A 21,077-nucleotide genomic window follows, 5' to 3' on the forward strand; every position below is an offset into this window, starting at 1 on the left:
ATTCTAATGCATTTTTAAAGCAAACGAGGGTGCATTTAAGCGTGCAAACCCTTTCAATTTTTTCATTCTAAGAGACAAAGAATATTTATTCCAAACACTAAACTAATCTACTCAACTACAGCGATCCAGATTATGCAGTTGAATTAACTTTATTCACCTATTCTACCTATCTAATCTTAGCCAAGATTAAACTGTTTGGCTAAGTTATTCACTCTAACCTAATTAACATAAATTGAAATCAACTTGAACATGACTAAACTGCGTTTCAAGCAGAAAAAGATTGTAGCATTTTCAACACGCTGCACACAATTTCATAAATTTATTCTTTACAAATCCAGAAGGCTAGTAGTGACACTTAAGCTAGCATCACTTTCACATTTATTCATTTTTTTGTGGGGTTCATTTATCATTTCTTTTCTTTTTCATTTTTTTTTTCTATTTTTTGTATTTATACCCTCTTTTCATTTTTTATTTCCATTTTTATATTTTTTTGGAAATCATTTGCAGAAAGCAATATTATTTACAATCTGAACTACTAAAAGCAATTATTCAATGATCATTTGATCCTATAAATTATAGGACCATAACAAGTCAAAATTTGAATTTTCTCCATCATTTGTTAATGAAGAATTCTGACTTTAGCTGCCAATTTTCAACACTAATACCACTTAATTCCAAAACTTCAAAGCAATCATATATAATATAGTGCAAAACACAAGAAAAAACAAAAGAGAGATAAATCCTAACAGAGATCTCTTTGATAATATAAAATAGAGACCTATGGTCACTTGTCTCTTCGAGGGGGTGACCTCCAAGAGCAGTGCTCAAATACAATAACAATTCTTGACAAAACATTACATAGCCTTCTACTCAATATATAGATATCTATAAAGAAACTTAACTCTTTATGGATCCATTATAATGAGGGCCAACAATCCAATTTGGACTCTATTAAGAAAAATGACCCTTTTTACAATGAATGACTATTAACCAATTATATAATTGGCTTTTTTCAAGGAAGATGACCACATACATCATAAAGTATATAAGGGAGTTAGGGTAGGACCCTAACACATACATTTTTGTCCACTTTAATCCAAAACTTTATCAAATTTAATAAGAAAGCAGGTCATGTCTATGCAACTTCTGCAATGCAACTTCTGCAATTTTTTTGGCAAAGGGTAAACAGCTAGCTCAATCTGCGGGGAACTATGAACCCCAACTCTACTTTATTGTGGTTAAGTCCACTTTCACATGTGGGTTGTCAAAATTTGCATTCTCATACCGATGATAAGTGCTCTATGCTCACTAAGATTCAAAGATGGGTCACTGGCATGGCAACACCTTGTCTCGACCACTAGACCACAGCCTAACATACTAAGTACTTTTTCGTCTCACTCAGCAATTTTTACATCTTTAAAATAAATTCATAAATAAATAAATCGAGGAGATAATCTTAGGTTATAGAACCAAAACATGCCATCTACTTCCTTCTTGTTAAGCAAACACACTCACATTTATCATAAAAATATGAGTAAAAACAGCCAACTTGAAATGAATAATTCTACAAATCTGCTGTCCACTTGGAATATCAAAAAAGTTGTAATGTACTTCCCAAATTATTCTTGAAAAACACAAATATATGCAATTTAAGAGTGAAGACTCTTGAGCCAGCTTTGTACAGATGATTAAAAACACTGAGAGCTTATCTCAAACACACACCTAAATCTACAAAAGTTGGCTAAACTCCTGAACCAGTCACTAAGCCTCTTTGAACAAGAAACTATATTTGGAAATTAGATGGTTACTTTGCCAAAGCTTCAATGAGTCTCCAATGCATCCAGAAATCTTCATTACTAGAATGGTTAGCATGTCATAATTGCCGCATCAAAATGAGTAAATATATAGAGAGCTCTCCCATAACTTCACCAGAACCTTATCAAGTAATTGACATTCTAACTGTTGTCAACAGAATCGCTTGCATTTGTAACTGTCTGCAAATAGATGTACAATCTCCACAATGTTGAAGGATCCTGCAATGCTCTCAAAGCTCAATATTTGATAGCTGTCTAATTTAATTCAACTCAAATATGAAAAGATAATGACATCTACCGTATTTTTTGGCCATTATACTAACAAATATTAATACAACTTATCAGACTAATGACTTTGACAGAATCTACCCCTTGTCATACCATATAAAACAGACTTTGAAAGTTTTCTTTCCTGTGATATATTTTGGTAAGTTTTATGTTTTCTGATTAGATGAATATATTTCATTTTCATGTTTAAAGGTGGGCATTTACCTCATTGTCCAAATCAATCCTAATCTCCTCAGCCGAAACATTATATGAATGATTCCTCTGTGCAATAATCTCTACAATACGATTAAGGCCGGTAGATGGAAGGTGCTGAATTCTGTTGACCAGTTCTTTCTTTTCTGTTACTGACAATGGCCTGAAAAGTGGAAAGCAAATAGTTAATAAGCCAACAAATCTCGTGATCCATATCTGTGCACTGCTGGGATAAAAAGTGTACTGTATTCATTAAGTCAATATGAACTTGGGATTAATCTTTTGAAAAGACGAAGAGTGTTGTTAAAGGCAAACTTATGTAACCATTGAATGAATAAGTAGCCATTGGGATGAGAGGATATTTGAAGACTTTTGACATTCGTTGAGTCGTCTGTTTGAGGAGATGAGTATGGCTACCAGCACTAGAGTATAGGGATGGTTCGTTTCTATTATTGAGAATTGTTCAGCCAAAATTTTAGTCCAGTGCTTCTGATCACATGGTGAATGATTCTTTGGTTTACTTATTTTCTGTGTATTCTGCATTTTATTAGTGATATTGTCGATTGAAGCTGTGCGTAATTGTTCTCTCATATTTTAGCTTTCTGCCTTTCAAAATTGATTTGAGCCATTTCCTGAGGTAAAGTTATTGTATACGGGTCTATTGAAACCATGTTTTCTTTGTTGAGATATCTTGTTGAAGCTCTTTGGTTTAGTTCTATGATAACAGTTCGACTGTAGAATCAGGGATCCGTAGAACTAGATCCGACTCTCTTGGAAAAACGAGAGAATGTTTAAATAAAAAATTTGGTACAAGAGCTGCAAGTGAAGATGGAGACTTTGAATGTCTCATGCATTCTTGGGGCATGCCAATAGAGCATTTTCAAGGTCTCCTTTCTGTGAATGATATTGCAAACTCACTGGGTCTTGGCTTCTACGAAGGGGCCATTAAATGGAATGGAGTCTTGAAGCTTATATATCACTAATTTCTTCAGTATTTGCCACAAGGTTTGAACAGTACATAGATCCATGTGAACTCTGACTATCAAAAACTGAGAGGGATCAATGGAATATCTCGAATACAAATTTCACGGAATATTGCTTCAGAAATTTATGCTGTCAACTCAATAAACAATTTGCATAGATTGAACCATAAAATTAACGGCGAAAACTGGAAATATAATCTGCAATTGAAGAATAAACAAGATAAACATGCAGAAGAACTCAGCCTTATTTTACTAATATAAAACAACATCTACAATACTGGAAATGGCTGAGAGGATGGCCTCCCAAAAATATTTGCTACAAACTATATCAGGCCTCCAAAATAACTGAATTGATGAGTACAACTTCTGAATTTTGAATGAATTCACCAAGGGAAGAGATAGGTTCACACCCACTCTCACTGAAGCACCTAAGGGTTTTCGCCCTGAGGCTACAAAAGCAGAGAACTAGGTTTTCCAAACCACACCAAAGACATGCTCCAATCCAAGATGTCCCAAATGATATCCTCCTTCTCCTTTTAAAGACCCAATAGATAAATCTCCAATCTTCTAGAAGTAATTTATTTTATTATTTTATTATTTTATTATTATTCTAGAAGCTCCTCCTTGACTTCATCTTAAGTGACTTTTAATTTATTTAAGTCACTTTTGACTTTTTTCCCCTTAATTAATCTTTTCCCCTTTTTAATTAAGTGACTAATTAAAGTCACTTTTACCATGGGAAAATGGTAAATCGCTCACCATATTTTCTCTAGCCACTGGAAGTCACTTCTCAGCGTCTCATCATGTAAATCTTCTCATTCTGGTTCCAACAAGCTATTACACTAAGGTGTTCCATCAAATATTCCTCCCAAAATGCCACCTTAAGCGTATTAATTACGTTATGCTCAATAATAACCTTGTTTTATAGGGATTATAAAAGAGCAACGGAACCAAAAACAAGCTGTGTGGAACTGCTCTTGATGAAGAATATGCCAAGCGAATGTTGTTGGATCACATAAAAATCCCTCAAAACCCCTTTGGACTCTTGATGATGTAACCCTGCTCCTATGGCCTGGCCATCACATACCTTGAAAATCCATCCTAGCTGTACTATAGACGAAACTGAAAATGGGGACATTACAATCAAATCTATGGAAATGCAAACTGTTTTAAGGGAGTTAAACTTGAGGAAATTTTGCACCTTAATAAATTTGATCCCTCTCAGAATTTTATAGAGCCAGAGTTAAGATGGATTTATGCTAGTTAGTAATTAATTAATTCATTAGTGTATTTCCACATTATGAGATTCTTCCACTATGAATGTGATTTAAATTTAAATATAAAAAAACAAACTTATTTATCCCCGTAAATAATAGATATAGCTGAAAACTTTTAAATAGCGATAATGCTGAAGATAGACAAATTTTATACTTGTTGATGCCCTTGACACTTAGTAATCCACTTTATGTAATGTTCGATCTCAAGCTACCCAATAACTTTCACTAACTCTTCCCTTAAAATGTGAGCTTTAGAGAGGAGAGATATTTTAACTTTTGATAGATTTTCTTACTGCCAGTTAATTTTAATATATGCACATATAATTTTTTATTTAAGAGAGACATTGAAATATATTTTGTTATTAGTACTCACACACACACACACATAAAATGCCATATATTAGCTCAATGTTGAGCATGAAATTACACATCTCCCTCATATTGGGTTGTATAAAGCTCCTCTTTGCACAATGAGCATGGAATTATGCATATTTTTATGTTGAGTTGTATAAAGCAATGTTATCAAAACTGAATTGGTCGCCCCAAAACTGGGAACCAAACCATAATGGAAAAAAATAAGTTGATAAAAAAATACATAAATATTCAAATTTCAAAATTCATGTGCATCCATATGTATCCAAACCACTATACAAAAATTTGCAAAGTTTCTCATATATATAACAAGGGTACGTATAACCAAAATAGCACTGAATTCAATGCATCTCTGAACTAAAACTACATCAATAAAGAGACTCTAGATGGCCTCTAGCATCCAAACAAAATCATGCTACAACAAATACCTACATACATGAAAATCATTGTTTATTGGGATCCTCATCATCAATATCACCTTTTAAGCATTAAAATAACATAGGAAAAGCTTAACATGTAAAATGGAGATTTTATTTGAGTGATGGGTACACTATATTACTAAGGTCACGACAGAGAAGTTCAACAATCAATGCCACTAAGATCAAGGTACATTGAGGGTTTGGTGCTCTTGATTAACTGCTAGTTCCATACCCTCATACATGATAGAATCAATTTAATGGAAGCATTGCAATCCTTACAACCCTGAAATCCTAGAAATGTTAAGTTTGCTAAATTTTGAGTGGGATTCAAAATTCTATTTCCTCCATATGAAATCCAATGAGGTTGGAACCACTCTCAAACATCCTGAAACAATTAACGGTAATGTTAAAAATTTAAGTAAAAGTATAATTTTATTTCAAGAATTTAACATTACCACTAATTACATTTCAATAATAGGGCCCTAGGGTTGAATATAAAACTTCCCCACTCATATTATTGTTATATATATGTTGTGTTTGGAGGATCCTTGGTTGCATTGTACAGAACTGGCCAGTTTGGTAACAAATTTTCTACCGGCCTTTTCCGGTTTTCTGCCACTAGGCGGGCCAATTTAGGTGTCAAAATTGTCAAATCAACCAGTTCCAATATCATTGGTATAAAGAAAACCTTGATGCACTAAACATCGTTGATTATATTAATGATTATACAAGAGCACTGGGTTGTTTAAGCATGGCATGTCGCAAAAATATAGAGCCTTATGTCAGATGGGGTGATGTTAGTGTTGGAAATACTAAGAGGAGGGTGAATTCATATTTCTCTTCAATTACTAACTTTTTATTTTTTAGAGCATTAATTAGCATCAGATCAAAACATAAATCAACAACACCATTCAACTGTTGAAGTTTCTAAGTTTACTTAGTTAGAAACCCACCATGCACTTTATCTGATTTATTCCTACCTACTTGTTATTTTCCTTAACAAGTTATTTACAATGTAAATACTGAAAATAAACACTAGTGCATGCTCAACATATTAGAGATTAAAAACTAAAAGAAAAAGAAACAAACACACCATATGACACCATTATTTTTGGACTAATGTCCCTGGAAAAACCCAATGTGCGAAAACCGGTGCAGCTATCTAAGGGTTTTCTTATTAAGCAATATCAAAGTACAATCTGGGTGCTGAAACTAGCCTACCCAACAGAGAATTTCCTTGGCAGTAATACCTCTCAGTTTCTGACAAATCTCCTGCTGAAACCCCGAATAATCCTTCCAGTAGCTACTCAGCACAAATCTGCCCCAGAAACCCCAACGTCAGCCTCTCTCTAGACTGCGTCAGCCCCTCTCTGTCCCACGCTGGCCCTGCGTCACCCCGGATGGGTCTACGTCAGCCTTCTGGCCCCCTGCGTCAGTAACGCTGGCCTCTCTGAGGCTCTCTGCAGCTCCCGACTACCTCTCTGTGGCCCTGCGTGAGCCCTAGCTGGCTCTGTGTCACTCTCCTTGGCTACTGCACTGCTCTCCCGACACGATCTCTGTTTCTCTGTACTCAAATGCCCTCAGCTGCATCTCCCGATCACTAATTCTATCTCTCTTAGCAAACCCCGCTCTAGAGAATAGAATGATTGATCACTCTGGTGTATTCTCCAAGTGACCCTCAAGCCTCCTCTTATACTTTTCTCGTTGACATATCAACGACCGAGATTAAGTCTCTAATCAATGACTAAGATTAGATCTGGCTTGGTCCATGTCTTTTGGACCATTCTAACACAGATTCATATTAATACACATTAATATTTTATTTTCCCTAAGCTTAGACTTAGGGACTCCTTTAAAAATATTAATTATTTTAATATCTCCTGATCTGTTTAGAATCTGCCCAAACCCTTTTTGGGCATTGGAGATCTCATGTGCCCCAGCCTCTCCACCAAATTTCATGGCTAGAGCACATCTGATGCTACCCCAAATCAACACTCCCTCTTAGCGAGGACTATGCTCTAGCAATACTCCTCATTGAGTATTACTCTGATCATCCGGCATCGGTACCTGTGCTGATGTTAGGCCTTCCTGCCCAACATCCTCTGCACTGCTGCACCCTGTACTGTTGCCCATGGTTCTGCCACTACCACTGCTGCATCTGTAGGATAGCTCGCTCTGCATCCGAGTTGTTGCTGGTCCTTTCTCCCAGCACTGCATCCACACTGCACCTCCTCTCATCATGCTACATCGTGTTTCCACTACTGCACTGCAACTTAGTTACTTAGAAGTAAGTAACTAATCTCTCAACTGACCTCCCTGTTGGGCTAGAGACACCCACTGATGCTGAAGCTCCCTCTGCCACTGACAAGTGCTCCTTCTCTGACCTTTGCGCTGCTGCAACAACTCCTTGCATCTCGCACTGTTGCACACCTCTCTGTGTCATTCTGCACTGGTGCAACACTCCTGTGCCTCTCGCACTGTTGCAACCTGCTAGCCTTGCGCTGTCTTGGGACTCCTGCACTGTAGCTCTCTCTGCCGCTCCATCTGCATCCATCTCTACCCGACTCAGCCAGTCCTGCTACTCCTCTTCGGGGCTCCCGTAGCAAGGTCTAATCCAAGAGGCTGGGTACCTCGAGGATCTTGCCCCTCATCACCTGTAGTCCGCCTGACTATAGCTCGATGTCTCCCCACTTCTTCTCAAGTGGCACATTTGCACCATGGCACAGTCATCCTTTGTCAAAACTTCCTTCTCTACCCATGTTGGCGCGGCCTTAGTCTCGGAAGACTCTCCCTTACTCTTCTTCCTTGGACACTGGGTCGCATAATGACCCAGCTCCCATAATGGAAGCACTTGATCTTGGAGAGATCTTTCTTCTTCCGCTTCTCCGGCTTTCCCTCAGATGCTAGGGCCACATCTTCCTCCTCTTGCTTGACTTTGATCCCCTTGCTGCTGCTACCCATCTTCGACTGTCGTCTGATCTCTTCCTGGCAAAGCGCTGCCCACATCTCGTCCCAAGGTGGGAGAGTCCCTCTGCCCAGTATACTCTGGACAAATACCTCCCAGTCTTCTGAGACAACATTCAAGGCTATCCTCACCATTAGCGCCTGATCTAGTGTCGCCCCTATAGCAGTCAACTGGTCTCGGATCTCATACGACCTCATCTGATTCTCAAGTAGCATTCTTCTCTGCAAAGAAGTATGCTGGTATAGCTTCTTGAGAGCCTCCCACATCTCAAATGCCGTTTCCTTGTCGGCTATGTGTGGTACCACATGATCCTTGACCCTATCAAGGATAATTCACTTGGCCCTCGCCATCAATTCCCCATACCTGTCATCATCACTGGGGTCGACTGGGACAACTATTACCTTTAAGGTGAAGTTCTTGACATGATTCCTGTCAAGCACGAATAAGATTCTGGCCTTCCAGACTGCGAAGTTCGATGCTCCGTCCAGTCTATCCTTGTCTCTTGCCCCATGTAGTGCCATGATGCTCCTCTACTTCCCTCCTGGAAGTTCTCTGTTCGACTCCTCTGAGTCTCTACTTCCCGTCTGGAAGTTCTCTTTTGGAATCCCTCTGAGTCCTGATTTCCCTCCTGGAAATCCTTTTGCTGCTTGTTGAGATGCCCCCTACTCTGATCGTCTTGTGCAAATGTACTGTTGATTCGAGTTCCTCGACTAGAAACCCTGGGTAAAAACTCCTCTGGCCCTGCTCTGTCAAGTACTGTTCTGACTACAATACCTCACCAGCTCCAATCTGCAATATTCTTGCAGCCTTCTAGACCCCAACAACTGCCTATCTATGAACTGTGTCAGCCCCTCTCTGCCTCACGCTGGCTATGTGTCACCCTAGATGGGTCTGCTTCAGCCCTGCGATGCCCTGCGTCAGCCTTGGGATGCCCTGCGTCAGCCCTCTGGCCCTTTGCATCAACAATGTTGGCCTCTCTGAGGCTTGGCGTAGTTCCCAGCTTCCTCTGCGTGGCCTTGGCTGGCTCTACATCACACTCCTTGGCTTCTACGCTGCTAAAAACAACTTCTGTCACCTCAGGACAGATGTTTTCTGCTGCTATTGCTCCGCTCAGTTGATGTCTTTTAGTTCTCCTGTGATCTGCAATCACCCTTTGATACCATGTTGAAGTTTCTAAGTTTACTTAGTTAGAAACCCTCCATGCACTTTATCTGATTTATTCCTACCTACTTGTTATTTTCCTTAACAAGTTATTTACAATGTAGATACTGAAAATATACACTAGTGCATGCTCAACATATTACAGATCAGCAACTAAAAGAAACAAAAACAAATACACCATATGACACCATTATTTTTGGACTAATGTCCTCGGAAAAACCCAATGTGGGAAAACTGGTGCAACTATCTGAGGGTTTTCTTATTAAGCAATATCAAAGTACAATTTGGGTGCCAAAACTGGCCTACCCAATAGAGAATTTCCATGGCAGTAATACCTCTCAATTTCTGACAAATCTCCTAGCTGAAACCTCGGATAATCCTTCCTATAGCTACTTAGCACAAATCTACCCCAGAAACCCCAGTGTCAGCCTCTCTCTGGACTGTGTCAGCCCCTCTTTGTCCCATGTTGGCCCTGCATCACCCTGGATGGGTCTGTGTCAGTCCTCTGGCCCTCTGCGCCAGCAACGCTGGCCTCTCTGAGGCTCTGCGCCGCTCCCGACTGCCTCTGCGTGGCCTTGCATGAGCCCTGGCTACCTCTGCGTCACTCTCCTTGGCTACTACGCTGCTCTCCCGACACTATCTCTGCCTCTCTGTACTCAAATGCCCCTCAGCTACATCTCCCGATCACTAATTCTATCTCTCTTAGCAAACCCCTCTCTAGAGAATAGAATGACTGATCACTCGTGTATTCTCCAAGTGACCCTCAAGCCTCTTGTTTACTTTTCTCTTTGACATATCAATGGTTGAGATTAAGTCCCTAATCAACGGCTAAGATTAGATCTGGCTTGATCCATGTCTTTTGGACCATTCTAACACAGATTCATATTAATACACATTAATATTTTATTTTCCCTAAGTTTAGACTTAGGGACTCCATTAAAAATATTAATTATTTTGATATCTCCTGATCTGTTTAGAATATGCCCAAATCCTTTCTGGGCATTGGAGATCTCATGTGCCCCAGCCTCTCCACCAAATTTCGTGGCTAGAGCACATCCGATGCTACCCCAAATCAACATCAACAATGCACAATATCGGAGACAATAGACACGAGATTTTTAGGTGGAAACCCTTTCGAGAGAAAAACCACCAAACACTTCTTAATATAAGTCTTTTTAAAGATTACATCAATAGGAAGTTCCAACTCCTAAGATTCTTTAGCTACAGTTGGCAGGAGGTTCTGACCCCCTGATTTATCAGCTCCCACTGAAAGGGAACTCTAACCCCCTGGTTTACCAGCTCCAACTGGAAGGACGCTCCAACGCCCTAGTTTACCAACTCCAACTTGAAGGATGCTCCAATTGTTAAATTTCACACTGCTCTATGTTGTTTCAATTACTTTAGCCCAATTCAATTCTTCAATTAGCAATCTTTTCAATAACAATTAGTATTTCCAATCATCAACAGTGATTGAAGATAGAACAGTAAATGAAATGATAAGGGAGACAATCAACACATCAACAAGACACACTAGATTTGGTCATAGACTAGGGAAAAACCCCATAAGGAGGAAAACCCTTTGAAAACTCTTCTTCTATTAGATTGTCATAAAATGTTTAGCAGAGAGTACAATGAGCCCAATACAAAATCATCCAGCAAAGATAACCCAATAACATTTAGAAATGTGTTCCCAACAACGATCTAGATTAGAGTCAACTTGTTCTGTCTTCAATCAACTGTGGTCAACTGCCAAATTTCTGCCCTAGAGCTCAACCGCATGAAGGAAGAAGGATGCGTGCGGCTGAGAGCTTCCAACCGCACCCTTGTGCTTGCAAGCCTACTGTTACAACCAAAAATTGCCTTTGACGAGCCTACGGTTGTGACCCAGAAACCCTAGAACACGTGTGAGCTTCAGACCCTATATTTTCGGACCTATTTGAACCACTTTCCTCGACCTAGCCTCAAACTTGTGCAAACCAATCAATGAAGAAAAGAAGATGATGCTTGGTGATGTCCAAATGAGTTTGAGGTCACTTGTATCTATAGGCTTCCAAGGGTGACCAATCTCCTGTTAGGGCCAACCTGTCCAAATGTACATATGTGGGCTTTTCTTCACAAGTACACTTTCCCTTGTCCAAATTGAGCGCTTCAATAATCAAAATTGGTTCTCTTGAAAAAAGGAATCTAGTCCCATGGTTGGAATTTGTCACCGAGCTGTCAAATTAACAGTCCCTCTTAGCTAGGGAGAAATTCCAACTGCATCATGTAATAATCATGTATATCCTGTCATCATATCATGTCCCATCTCTGCTCAACTCTATCTGCTGAAACATTCTTGAATCTAAAGAAGAAGAATCATCGGGGAGCATTAGCTACCACCCTCTATAACATCGAAGAGCACATCTCAATCCGAAACAATATCAGGGAGCACATCTCAACCTGAAACTACATCGAGGAGGACATCTCAACCCAAAATCTCATGGGGGAGCTAAACATCTTCAACCACATATCGAGCAATAGGTGATATAGGGGAGAAAATCTCAACCCATCTTATTTCCCATTGATCTTCCCAACAATGACCCTCAAGAGTCGTGGTAGAACCCCTGCATCATAATCAGCTTGAGTTGTACACCCTCAAGTACACTCTCAACCCATTGGCCAAACGGAGAGTGGTAATCCCAACAAGCCTAGCTTGTGGGTATGATGCCAACTAGGGTATGCTTTGCAAAGACCAAGATAGGGGAGCAATATCTCCAACCCTATGGGTAATAGATAGGGGAGCAACATCTATGACCCTATTATCTAGAGATCCCTTAACCCCAAGAGCCCTCCTCAATTCCTCACCCTGGGATCTTAGACAGGGAGGAAGAGCTGGCTCAGTGTTCTTGATCAATGATGCCCCTTATCAGGAGGGGTCACATCCATCAGTCCAAGCTGCTCTCTGAAGACCAAGAACTTCCCTTTTGACAAAGTCTTGGTGAGAATATTTGCAGTCTACTCATCTATCGATATGTGATGGAGTCTAACGGATCCTCTCTGCACCATGTCTTGAATGAAATGATATTGAATCTCTATGGGCTTGGACTTGTCATGAAATACGAGATTCTCTGGCAAACATATCCCCCTTTTGTTGTCACAATATATCACTATAATATTTAGGACCTGCTCGAATAACTCTCCAAAGAGCCTCCTTAACCAAATTGCTTTGCAGCTAGCCATGCTAGCAACAATGTACTATGCCTTGACAATACTCAATGCTACGAACTTATGCTTCGTGCTCATCCAAGATATCATGGCAGATCCAAGGCTAAAACAACATCTAGACGTACTTTTTTCTGTCGACAACATTTCCTACCCAGACAGCATCGGTGTATCCATGAAGTCGAACATCTCCGACAGAATATCTCAGACCAAGTGTGATCTTCCCATGCAAATATCTCAAAATGTGTTTGGCAGTGATCCAATTTGCATGGAGAGGCTCGATCATGAATCGACTCAACGTGGTCACTCCATAGCATATGTCCAAACAGGGGTTCACTAAGAACATCAAAGCCCCAATCAACTATCTCTACTTGGATGGATTTGCAAAATCGGGTCTTGCAGCTTCTCCACATAACTTGTTGAAATTCATTTCCATCGGTGCAAGCAAGGACTTGCATTCTGCCATTCTGAATCTCTCCAACAACTTCACGACATATTTTCCTTGTGAAAGGAAAATCTCACCAGGCCTTTGCCACACCTCAAGGCCTAGAAAGTAATGCATGAGTCCAAGGTCCTTCATCTCGAATTCAGAGGCTAACTCACTCTTACATTCAATCATTAGGGGCTCACTACTTGTCAAAAATAGATCGTCAACATATAAAACCAATCAACGACATACCTTGGACTACCTTAAAGTAGAGGTTGGGATCAACATTACTTCTTGTGAATGCTAGCTTCACCAAATAACTATCTATGCAGGCATAACATGCTCTAGGGGCTTGCTTCAAACCAAGGTCACTTGGGAGCGGGAGCAAAAACAGGGAGCGGGAGTGGGAGCGACATTTTCAAAAGCTCCCGGTTTGGGAACGATTCCAAGAGCGTTTTTCATATAATATACATATTTTTATTTTTTTATATTTTGATGCATATATGTCAACAAAAGCATGTAGAATGATGAATTAGATATAAAAAACATAAAAAACATAAATTGAACCATATAACAACAATCATCTAGAAGTTATAATCTTCATCAACCACGCCCACAAGTTAGTAACATAATAACATTCAACCTATTGAGTCTCATGATTCATCAATATTAAAGTTTCAAGCTTTCAAAATTCAATATATAACATTTATCGTCATTGATCACCAAAGTTGTACTTGTAAGCTAAGTGTAACCATTACAACAAATAATATCTAACATGAAATGAAATGTTATAAGATGAAATGAAATGAAACAACTTTCAACTTTCATGAAGCGTCATATTCATAATTCATTATTAATGAGTTATAATTGCCAACTTCAAACTTAAAATTTATATTGTCTATATTGTTTACAAAAAATATCATAATAAATATGAAAGAGTCAATAGTTATAAAAACTACTAGAAACTAGAAAAGACAAGTAAATCTATTATCTATTGCTAATGCTTGGGCCCCTTGCCGCCACAAGAAATGTCTAATTTTTTAGTCTTGTTGGAAAATCAGGATCTTTGTCATTAATATCACCCTCTAAGCATTAATGTCCAAAGGCATCTTTGTCATTACCTCTGGATCTATATAGGGATCTTCATCATTAATATCACCCTCTAAGCATTAACATAAGATAGAAAAAGCATAGCATGTTAAGTCAAGATTTTGTTTGAGTGATGCGTACATTTTTAGGAGGGTCATGATAGAGGAGTTCGACAACCAATGTCACTAACATCAACGTACATAGAGGGATTGGTTCTCTTGATTAAATAGGAGTTCCATACCCTAATACATGACAAAATCCAACGGAAACATTGCAATCCCCCCAATCCTAAATCCTGAAAAACTGATAAGTCTGTTGGATTTTGAATGAGATCTCAAATTCTACTTTCTCCATATGAAATCCAATGAGGTCGGAACCACTCTCAAGCATCCTGAGTCATTTCATGGTAATGTTAAAAATTTAAGTCCATTCTCCTTAATCTTCATTTTCATCCTTTTATTTTAAGAATTTAAGATTACCATGAATCGCATATCAATACTAGGGCCATAGGCTTGATCATTAGGTTGCCCCACTCAAAACTTATTTGTTTCTTTGAAAAAAAATTGCATTTGGAATCTTACTGCAAATTCTTTTTTGCAAAAAAGACTAAACGCTCCCGAAAAACCAGGGAGAATTTTTTCTTGCCGGAGCATGCTCCCGAGTCGCTCCCGCCTGGAGTGCCAATTGGGAGCAGGGGCATGACGGGGGGGCGGGGGGGGGGAGGGGGGTGCGCTCCCCGGAAACCCTGCTTCAAACCATACAATGCCTTCTTTAACCTGCGAACACGTGTCTTTCAATCCTCTACTTCAAATCCCTGTGGCTGCTCAACGTACACTTCTTCCTGTAACATGCCATGAAGAAATGTAGTTTTCACGTCCATCTGATGAAGAGTCCATCCTTGACTTGTAACAAGAGAAACTATGGAACAATGGTTGTATATCGAGCCATAGATACAAATATATCGTCATAATCCTCTATGAAAATTTATGAATCTAACACATCAGAAACTCCTACTGCAACATCTGGTTTATTATCTCCTACTTGTTATTTACATTAACAAGTTATTTAATAATATAAACATCGAAATAAACACCACTGTAGCCTTCACAAACATACAAATCAATAACTGAAATAAATTGAGACAACACAAGGGGCATTGTTATTTTTGGACAGTCGTCCTCGGAAAAACGCAATGTGTGAAAACCAATTCAACAGATAGAGGGTTTTATTATTATGAAAATTTCTGAATACAACTAGGGTGCCAAAAATAGCTCACCCTTCATAGATTATCCTCGACAAAAGTACCTTTCTTCCAAAGACAGATATTCCGGCTAATCAGCAAGAAGATGATTGGCCCCACAGTAACCTCGACTGGTCCTCAGCTGGACAGCGAAAGCTGCTCCAAGCTATCTTCTGGAATTACGCCACCCTCTAGGGACTACGTCAACCTCCTACGGATCTGCGTCAGCTGATCAGCTCTCAGTCTGGCCCACGAAATCACCTCAGCGTAGCCTCTTCAGCCCAGCATCAGCTCTGTAGTCTTCTGCGTTGCCTGCATCAACCTCTGTGGTTTCTGTGTCAGCCTCTTGGCCCTCTGCGTCCTCTGCGCTGGCCTCCTCAGCCTATGCGTCAACCCTTGATGCCTCTGCGTAAACGTTCCTAGGCTCTGCACTATATCTCTAGCACTTTCTCTGCCTCTCTGATATGTATTCTCGGCCTCCTGCCGAACTGCCCCTCGCTGCAATAGATCACTAACTCGATTTCTCAGCAAACCCTGCCCCAGAAAATCGAATTGACTAATCAACTTGGTGTATCTCCAACTGACCCTCAAGCCTCCTCTTATACTTTTCCTGTTGACGATTCAACGGTCGAGATTAAGTCCCTAATCAACGACTAAGATTAGATCTGGCTTGATCCTCATTATTTAGAACTTTCTCACCCATATTATATTAATACACATTAATATTTTAATTTTCCTAAGTTTAGACTTAGGAACCACATTAAAAATATTAATTATTTTAATATCTCTCCATTCGGTTGGAATTTCCCCAAATGATTTCTAGGTCTTGGAGATCTCATGTGCCTTAGCCTCTCCACCAATTTTCATGGCTAGAGCACATCCTATGCTACAAAAAATCAACACTCCCTCTTGGCGAGGATGTGCTCTAATAATGCTTCACCATGGAAACATCACACTGATCCTCCGCATCGGTACCTGTGTTGATGCTAGGCCTACTGCCCCACATCCCTTGCACTACTGCTTCCTGTACTATTGCCCATGACACTACCACTACCACTGCTACATCTGTATTGTAGCTCCCTCTCAACATGCTGCCTATGCTACCCCTAGCACTGCCACTGCTAACTGCTGCACTGCAACTCTGTTACCAAGAAGTAAGTAACTGTCTTCTCCCAAATACTGACATCCCGATCAGTTTGGACGCCTCATGATTCTGAAGCTGCTTCTGCTACTAACCTGTGGTCCTTCTGTTGCCATTGCGCTGCTGCAACCTCTTCTGTGCCTCTCGCACTGCTGAAATCTCTATTGCGCTGCTACAGAGTTCTGCACTCTAGCTTTGCCTTGCCGCTCCACCACACTTTGCTCCATCCGACACCTGTCATCATGCTATTGTCGTTTAGGGCTCCCGTAGCCGGATGTGATCCAATAGTTTGGGTACCTCAAGGATCTTGCCCCTAGTATGTAGTCCTCCTGACTACAACTCGATGTCTCCCCACCTCTTCTCTAGAGGTGCATGAACACTTGTGGCACAATCATCTTCCGTCTCGACCTCTTTCTCCGCCTTAGCTGGAGCTACCTTTGAATCAGAAGCTTCTCCCTTACCTTTCTTCCTGGGGCACTGACATGCATAATGTCCCAGCTCCCCACAATTGAAGCACTTGACCTTGGAGATGTCCTTGTTCTTCCTCTTCCCTTGTTGTCCTGCAGATGCTAGAGCCGCATCCTCCTTCTCCTCTTTCTTGACTCGAACTCCATTACCACTACTCCCCGCCTTGGTCATCCTCCTAATCTCTTCCTGTCGAAGAGCTTCCCACATCTCCTCCCAACTGGGGAGAGTTGCTCTACCCAAGATGCTTTGGACAAATGTCTCCTAGTCCTCGAACACTACATTCAGAGGAATCCTGATCATAAACTCTCGATCTGGTGTAGACCCCACAGAAGTTAGCTGGTCCTGAATTTCTGCAACCTGAGGAGGAATGGATCTATCTTGTCTCCCTTTTGCATCTTATATGACCTCAGTTGATTCTCCAATAACATCTTTCGTTGCACTAAAGAGCCCTGGTATAAGGTGGTCAGGGTGTCCCACATCTCCTTTGCTGTATTCTTTTCAACAATATGTGCTATAACATTATCTTTGACCCTGTCTAGGATCATGCACTTTTCCCTCGCTTGAGCCTCCTCATACTTCTCATTCTCAGCTGGGTCAACTAGGATAACTACTACTTTCAAGGCATAGTCCTTGATGCGATGTCTATCCAGGACTGCCAGGATCCTAGCCTTCCAGATAACAAAATTGGAAGCTTCGTCTAATCTGTCTTGATCCCTCAATCCATTGACTGCCATCTTTGCTCCTCTTCAAGACTTCCTCTGAGTCCTGATTTCCCTCCTGGAAATCCTCTGGCTAACTGTCAAACCGCTCCTTCCCAATCCTCTTTGTGACTGCAACTCGGATTTGGATTCCTTGGACAGAAATTCATCTAGGTAGTTGTTGTCGCATAGATTGTCACGACAACGCTCAGACCGGGGGTTGTCACCCTAATCCCCGATCTCTCCGTTTAAGCCGTCTCCCGAGGCTAAGGGGGGTAGACCCTATGGGACAATGGACGACCAACTGTGGACCAGTTGGGTTGGGAGACACGGGGGCAAACAAGCACTTAATTGATTTTATTAAGTTAATAGACCAATGCCTTATGGAGTTAATGACTGAATGATTATCTATCAAATGCTTGCAGAAATATGAACTCATTAACAATCATTTACCATCAAATAACTCAAACAAAGATTAACTTTTACCAAATGCGAGATAATTGATAAATGCTCAATGGCTTAACGTGATTAAATGCTTTAAATAACCACGTAATTTTAAATGCTAACCAGTTATCACTTTCCTATAGCTAATTTTCAAATGATCATTTAAACATGTTTAACCACATAAAGAATGATAAATATTTATCCCACATCAAAATTTTAGCCTCAGCAGAAAAGATATATCGCAAACATGACAGATCCTTGAGTCAAGACTGAATCTGGCAAAATATTTTTATATTTTCAAATAAAACAAGACCAAGCTAACTAAAGTCTAAATAATTGATACTTAAATCTAAATTAAATTCTAAACTATAGAACAAAATAAAAAGGCTTAAAGATTAATTTTTATGTTTTTTGGGATTTTTTTTTTTAATTTTTATAAAGTGAAACAAAACTAACAGCGAAAAAAATGAAACTCAATTTTTTTATTTTCAAAATTTTTTATGATTTTTTATATTTTATGGTTTTTTATAAAATTTTAAGTCTAAAAACAAAACTAAGATCCTAAATAAAATCTAATCTAAACTAAAGTCTAAAAAATAAAAGAAAAACTTTTTAATCTTTTACGAATTTATATTTTTTATTTGATTTTTTTTATTTATAAAATAAAACTAAACTGAAAAAAAAAATAAAAATAAAAATAAAAAATAAAAATAAAAATAAAAAATAAAATTAAAAATAAAAAAAAATAAAAATAAAAATAAAAATAAAAATTCTAAATGTCAAAACTAAAGCTTGAATAAACAAAATTTAAATCTAAACTAAATATAACCAAACCCAAAGCTAACACCTGAAAATAAAACTAAAACTTAAGCTAAATAAATCAAAAGCTAAAACTAAAATTTAAAATCTAAACTAAAAGAAACTCTTTTCGCTTTTTTACGATTTTCTAATTTTTATGATTTAATTTTATTTTTTTTTTAACAAAATTAACTAAATTAAAAATAAAGATTAAACTAAGCTAAAAGATAAAGTAAAAACAAGGCTTAATTCTAATTCTAAATCTAATTCTAACTTTATGAAATTTAAAACTAAACAACAGAAGGGGAAATCGATTTTTTTTTTTTTGTGTATATTCAAAAAAGCATACTTCATAAAAAAAATAAAAAAGAAATACGCTATTAAAAAAAAAATCAGATGCATTCTATCTATACTAAATTAACAAAAAAAAAAAAAAAAACTAACAGTTGCTATATAATAACAATTTAAATCTAAATCTAAATAAAACTCAGACCGAGATCTATATTTACCAAAATATTTACCATACGCATCACCCTAACTTATCATAAAAAATTTCGAATCTGTTCTGTTTGCTGTTGGTGCAGGTTGACGGCAGAAGAGAAACACACAGCCGGAGAAAGACGTGAGGAGCTATGTGTTTGTCTGCAGGTGCGTGGAGTGACTGCGCGCGGATGGCAGCTTGCTGACGAATGATGCAGGTTAGAGCGTGAAAAGGAGAGGTCGATAATGGCTGAGAGATCCGCTGGTTTAATAACAATGCGTGAGCAGGGAAGTGTGGGCAGGAGTATGGTTGCATGGAAGAGCAAGGGCGTGCAGATTTCTGTGATGAGGGAAAGCCAAAACAGAGATGAGGTGGGGGCTGCGTAAGGAAAATCACAGAGGGTAAAACGACAGCAGTGAAATGCGATGTGAGGGAGCTGCTACACGCGGCTGGATGGCAGCAAGAGAAGCTGGAATAAACAGTGCGCAGGAAAGAGGGAATAAGCCTAATGAGGCTTGCGTGCAGATTTAGCAGCAAATGAAAGGATTTAAATTTTGTTTTTGCAGGCTCTGGAGCAGCGTGGAAAAAAATTGGAGCAGGCAATAGGGCTGGGGCCCTAAACAAAATTTCAAAATGCATGGCGAAATCCCACCAAGCAACCAACAATTTAAAAAAAATACTTTCCAGAGACCCTGATAAAATTATTTGAGCCACTTATCTTCAGCTTTGATGAAACCTTCTCGAAAGACTTCCAGATCTGAAAGTAACATAAGTTGAAACCCTTGGACAGCCAAACAGTGCTTCTGTAAAAACTAGTTGTGAGGCCAGATTTTACCCTCCAGGACCTAGATATGGCTTCCAATAAGAAACTCTTCTTGAAACCTGCAAAAAACAGAAAATCCAGAGGCAAAATATGCAAGGAAATAACCCAAAACTTAACTAAATAATTACAGTATTCATAGATTTTCGACTCTTAAATAGTCAAATTTGTCAATAATTCACAGTAATATTTTCAGAATTTCAGATTTACTATGAGATACTTTAGAAAACTCTCATGCATTCACAAGATAAACTTAAATGATAAACCTAGGATCGAAACTGGCTGGGCTCTACAAGAGAATGCTTTTTGGGAGTTGGCTAGTTCAGCCGAGAACTTCCCCAAATGCCCGCTAATCCTTATAATCTAGATTTTCCTGCACAGCTCACTTCAACTATCAATACAGAGGGAAAAACAGTAGTAATCCAAATTTAATGGAGATACCTGCCATTATTTTCAGAAAGTTTATTACCATTCAAACTCTAGTGAGTAAACAAGATACCTGTGTTCAACATCACTCTTCACCAAGCTATTGCTGATGGCTGAAAATAAATTTATGCAGAAAGTAAAGCAGCTTACAACATTTCAGGAGAGTAACACCAGCAAGATTTCAACCCCAAAGTCTTTTTTTATTGCACAAGAAAAAGTTTACAAGAGAGCTTTCTTCAGCACAGGACTCACAGATCGAATGATCTCAAATGACCCCTAGCACCCTATTTAAAGGAAAAAATCCCAACAGCTAGTTCGAGTGATCCATGTCAAACTAATCTTGACCGTTATTGAGGATCAAGATTTCTTTTAA

General features: G+C 39.0%; 1 protein-coding gene across 1 annotated transcript in view; it reads right to left on the reverse strand.

The window, feature by feature from the left end:
* Positions 1-1,936: 1,936 nt before the first annotated feature.
* Positions 1,937-21,077, reverse strand: part of LOC149173684 (transcription factor GTE1-like) — a 213,829-nt gene continuing 194,688 nt past the window's right edge. Inside the window, exons 5-6 of the mRNA XM_089427973.1 lie at positions 2,307-2,457; positions 1,937-2,033 (exon numbers count right to left, since the gene is read on the reverse strand). Coding sequence (XP_089284099.1) covers positions 1,956-2,033; positions 2,307-2,457 — 229 coding nt within the window. The 3' untranslated portion in view covers positions 1,937-1,955. The remainder of the gene's footprint in view (positions 2,034-2,306; positions 2,458-21,077) is intronic.

This window comes from Pinus tabuliformis, chromosome 4_2, assembly GCF_031772625.1.
Source record: "Pinus tabuliformis cultivar Carrire ecotype Pingquan chromosome 4_2, CPIR1, whole genome shotgun sequence".
Lineage (NCBI taxonomy): Eukaryota > Viridiplantae > Streptophyta > Pinopsida > Pinales > Pinaceae > Pinus > Pinus tabuliformis.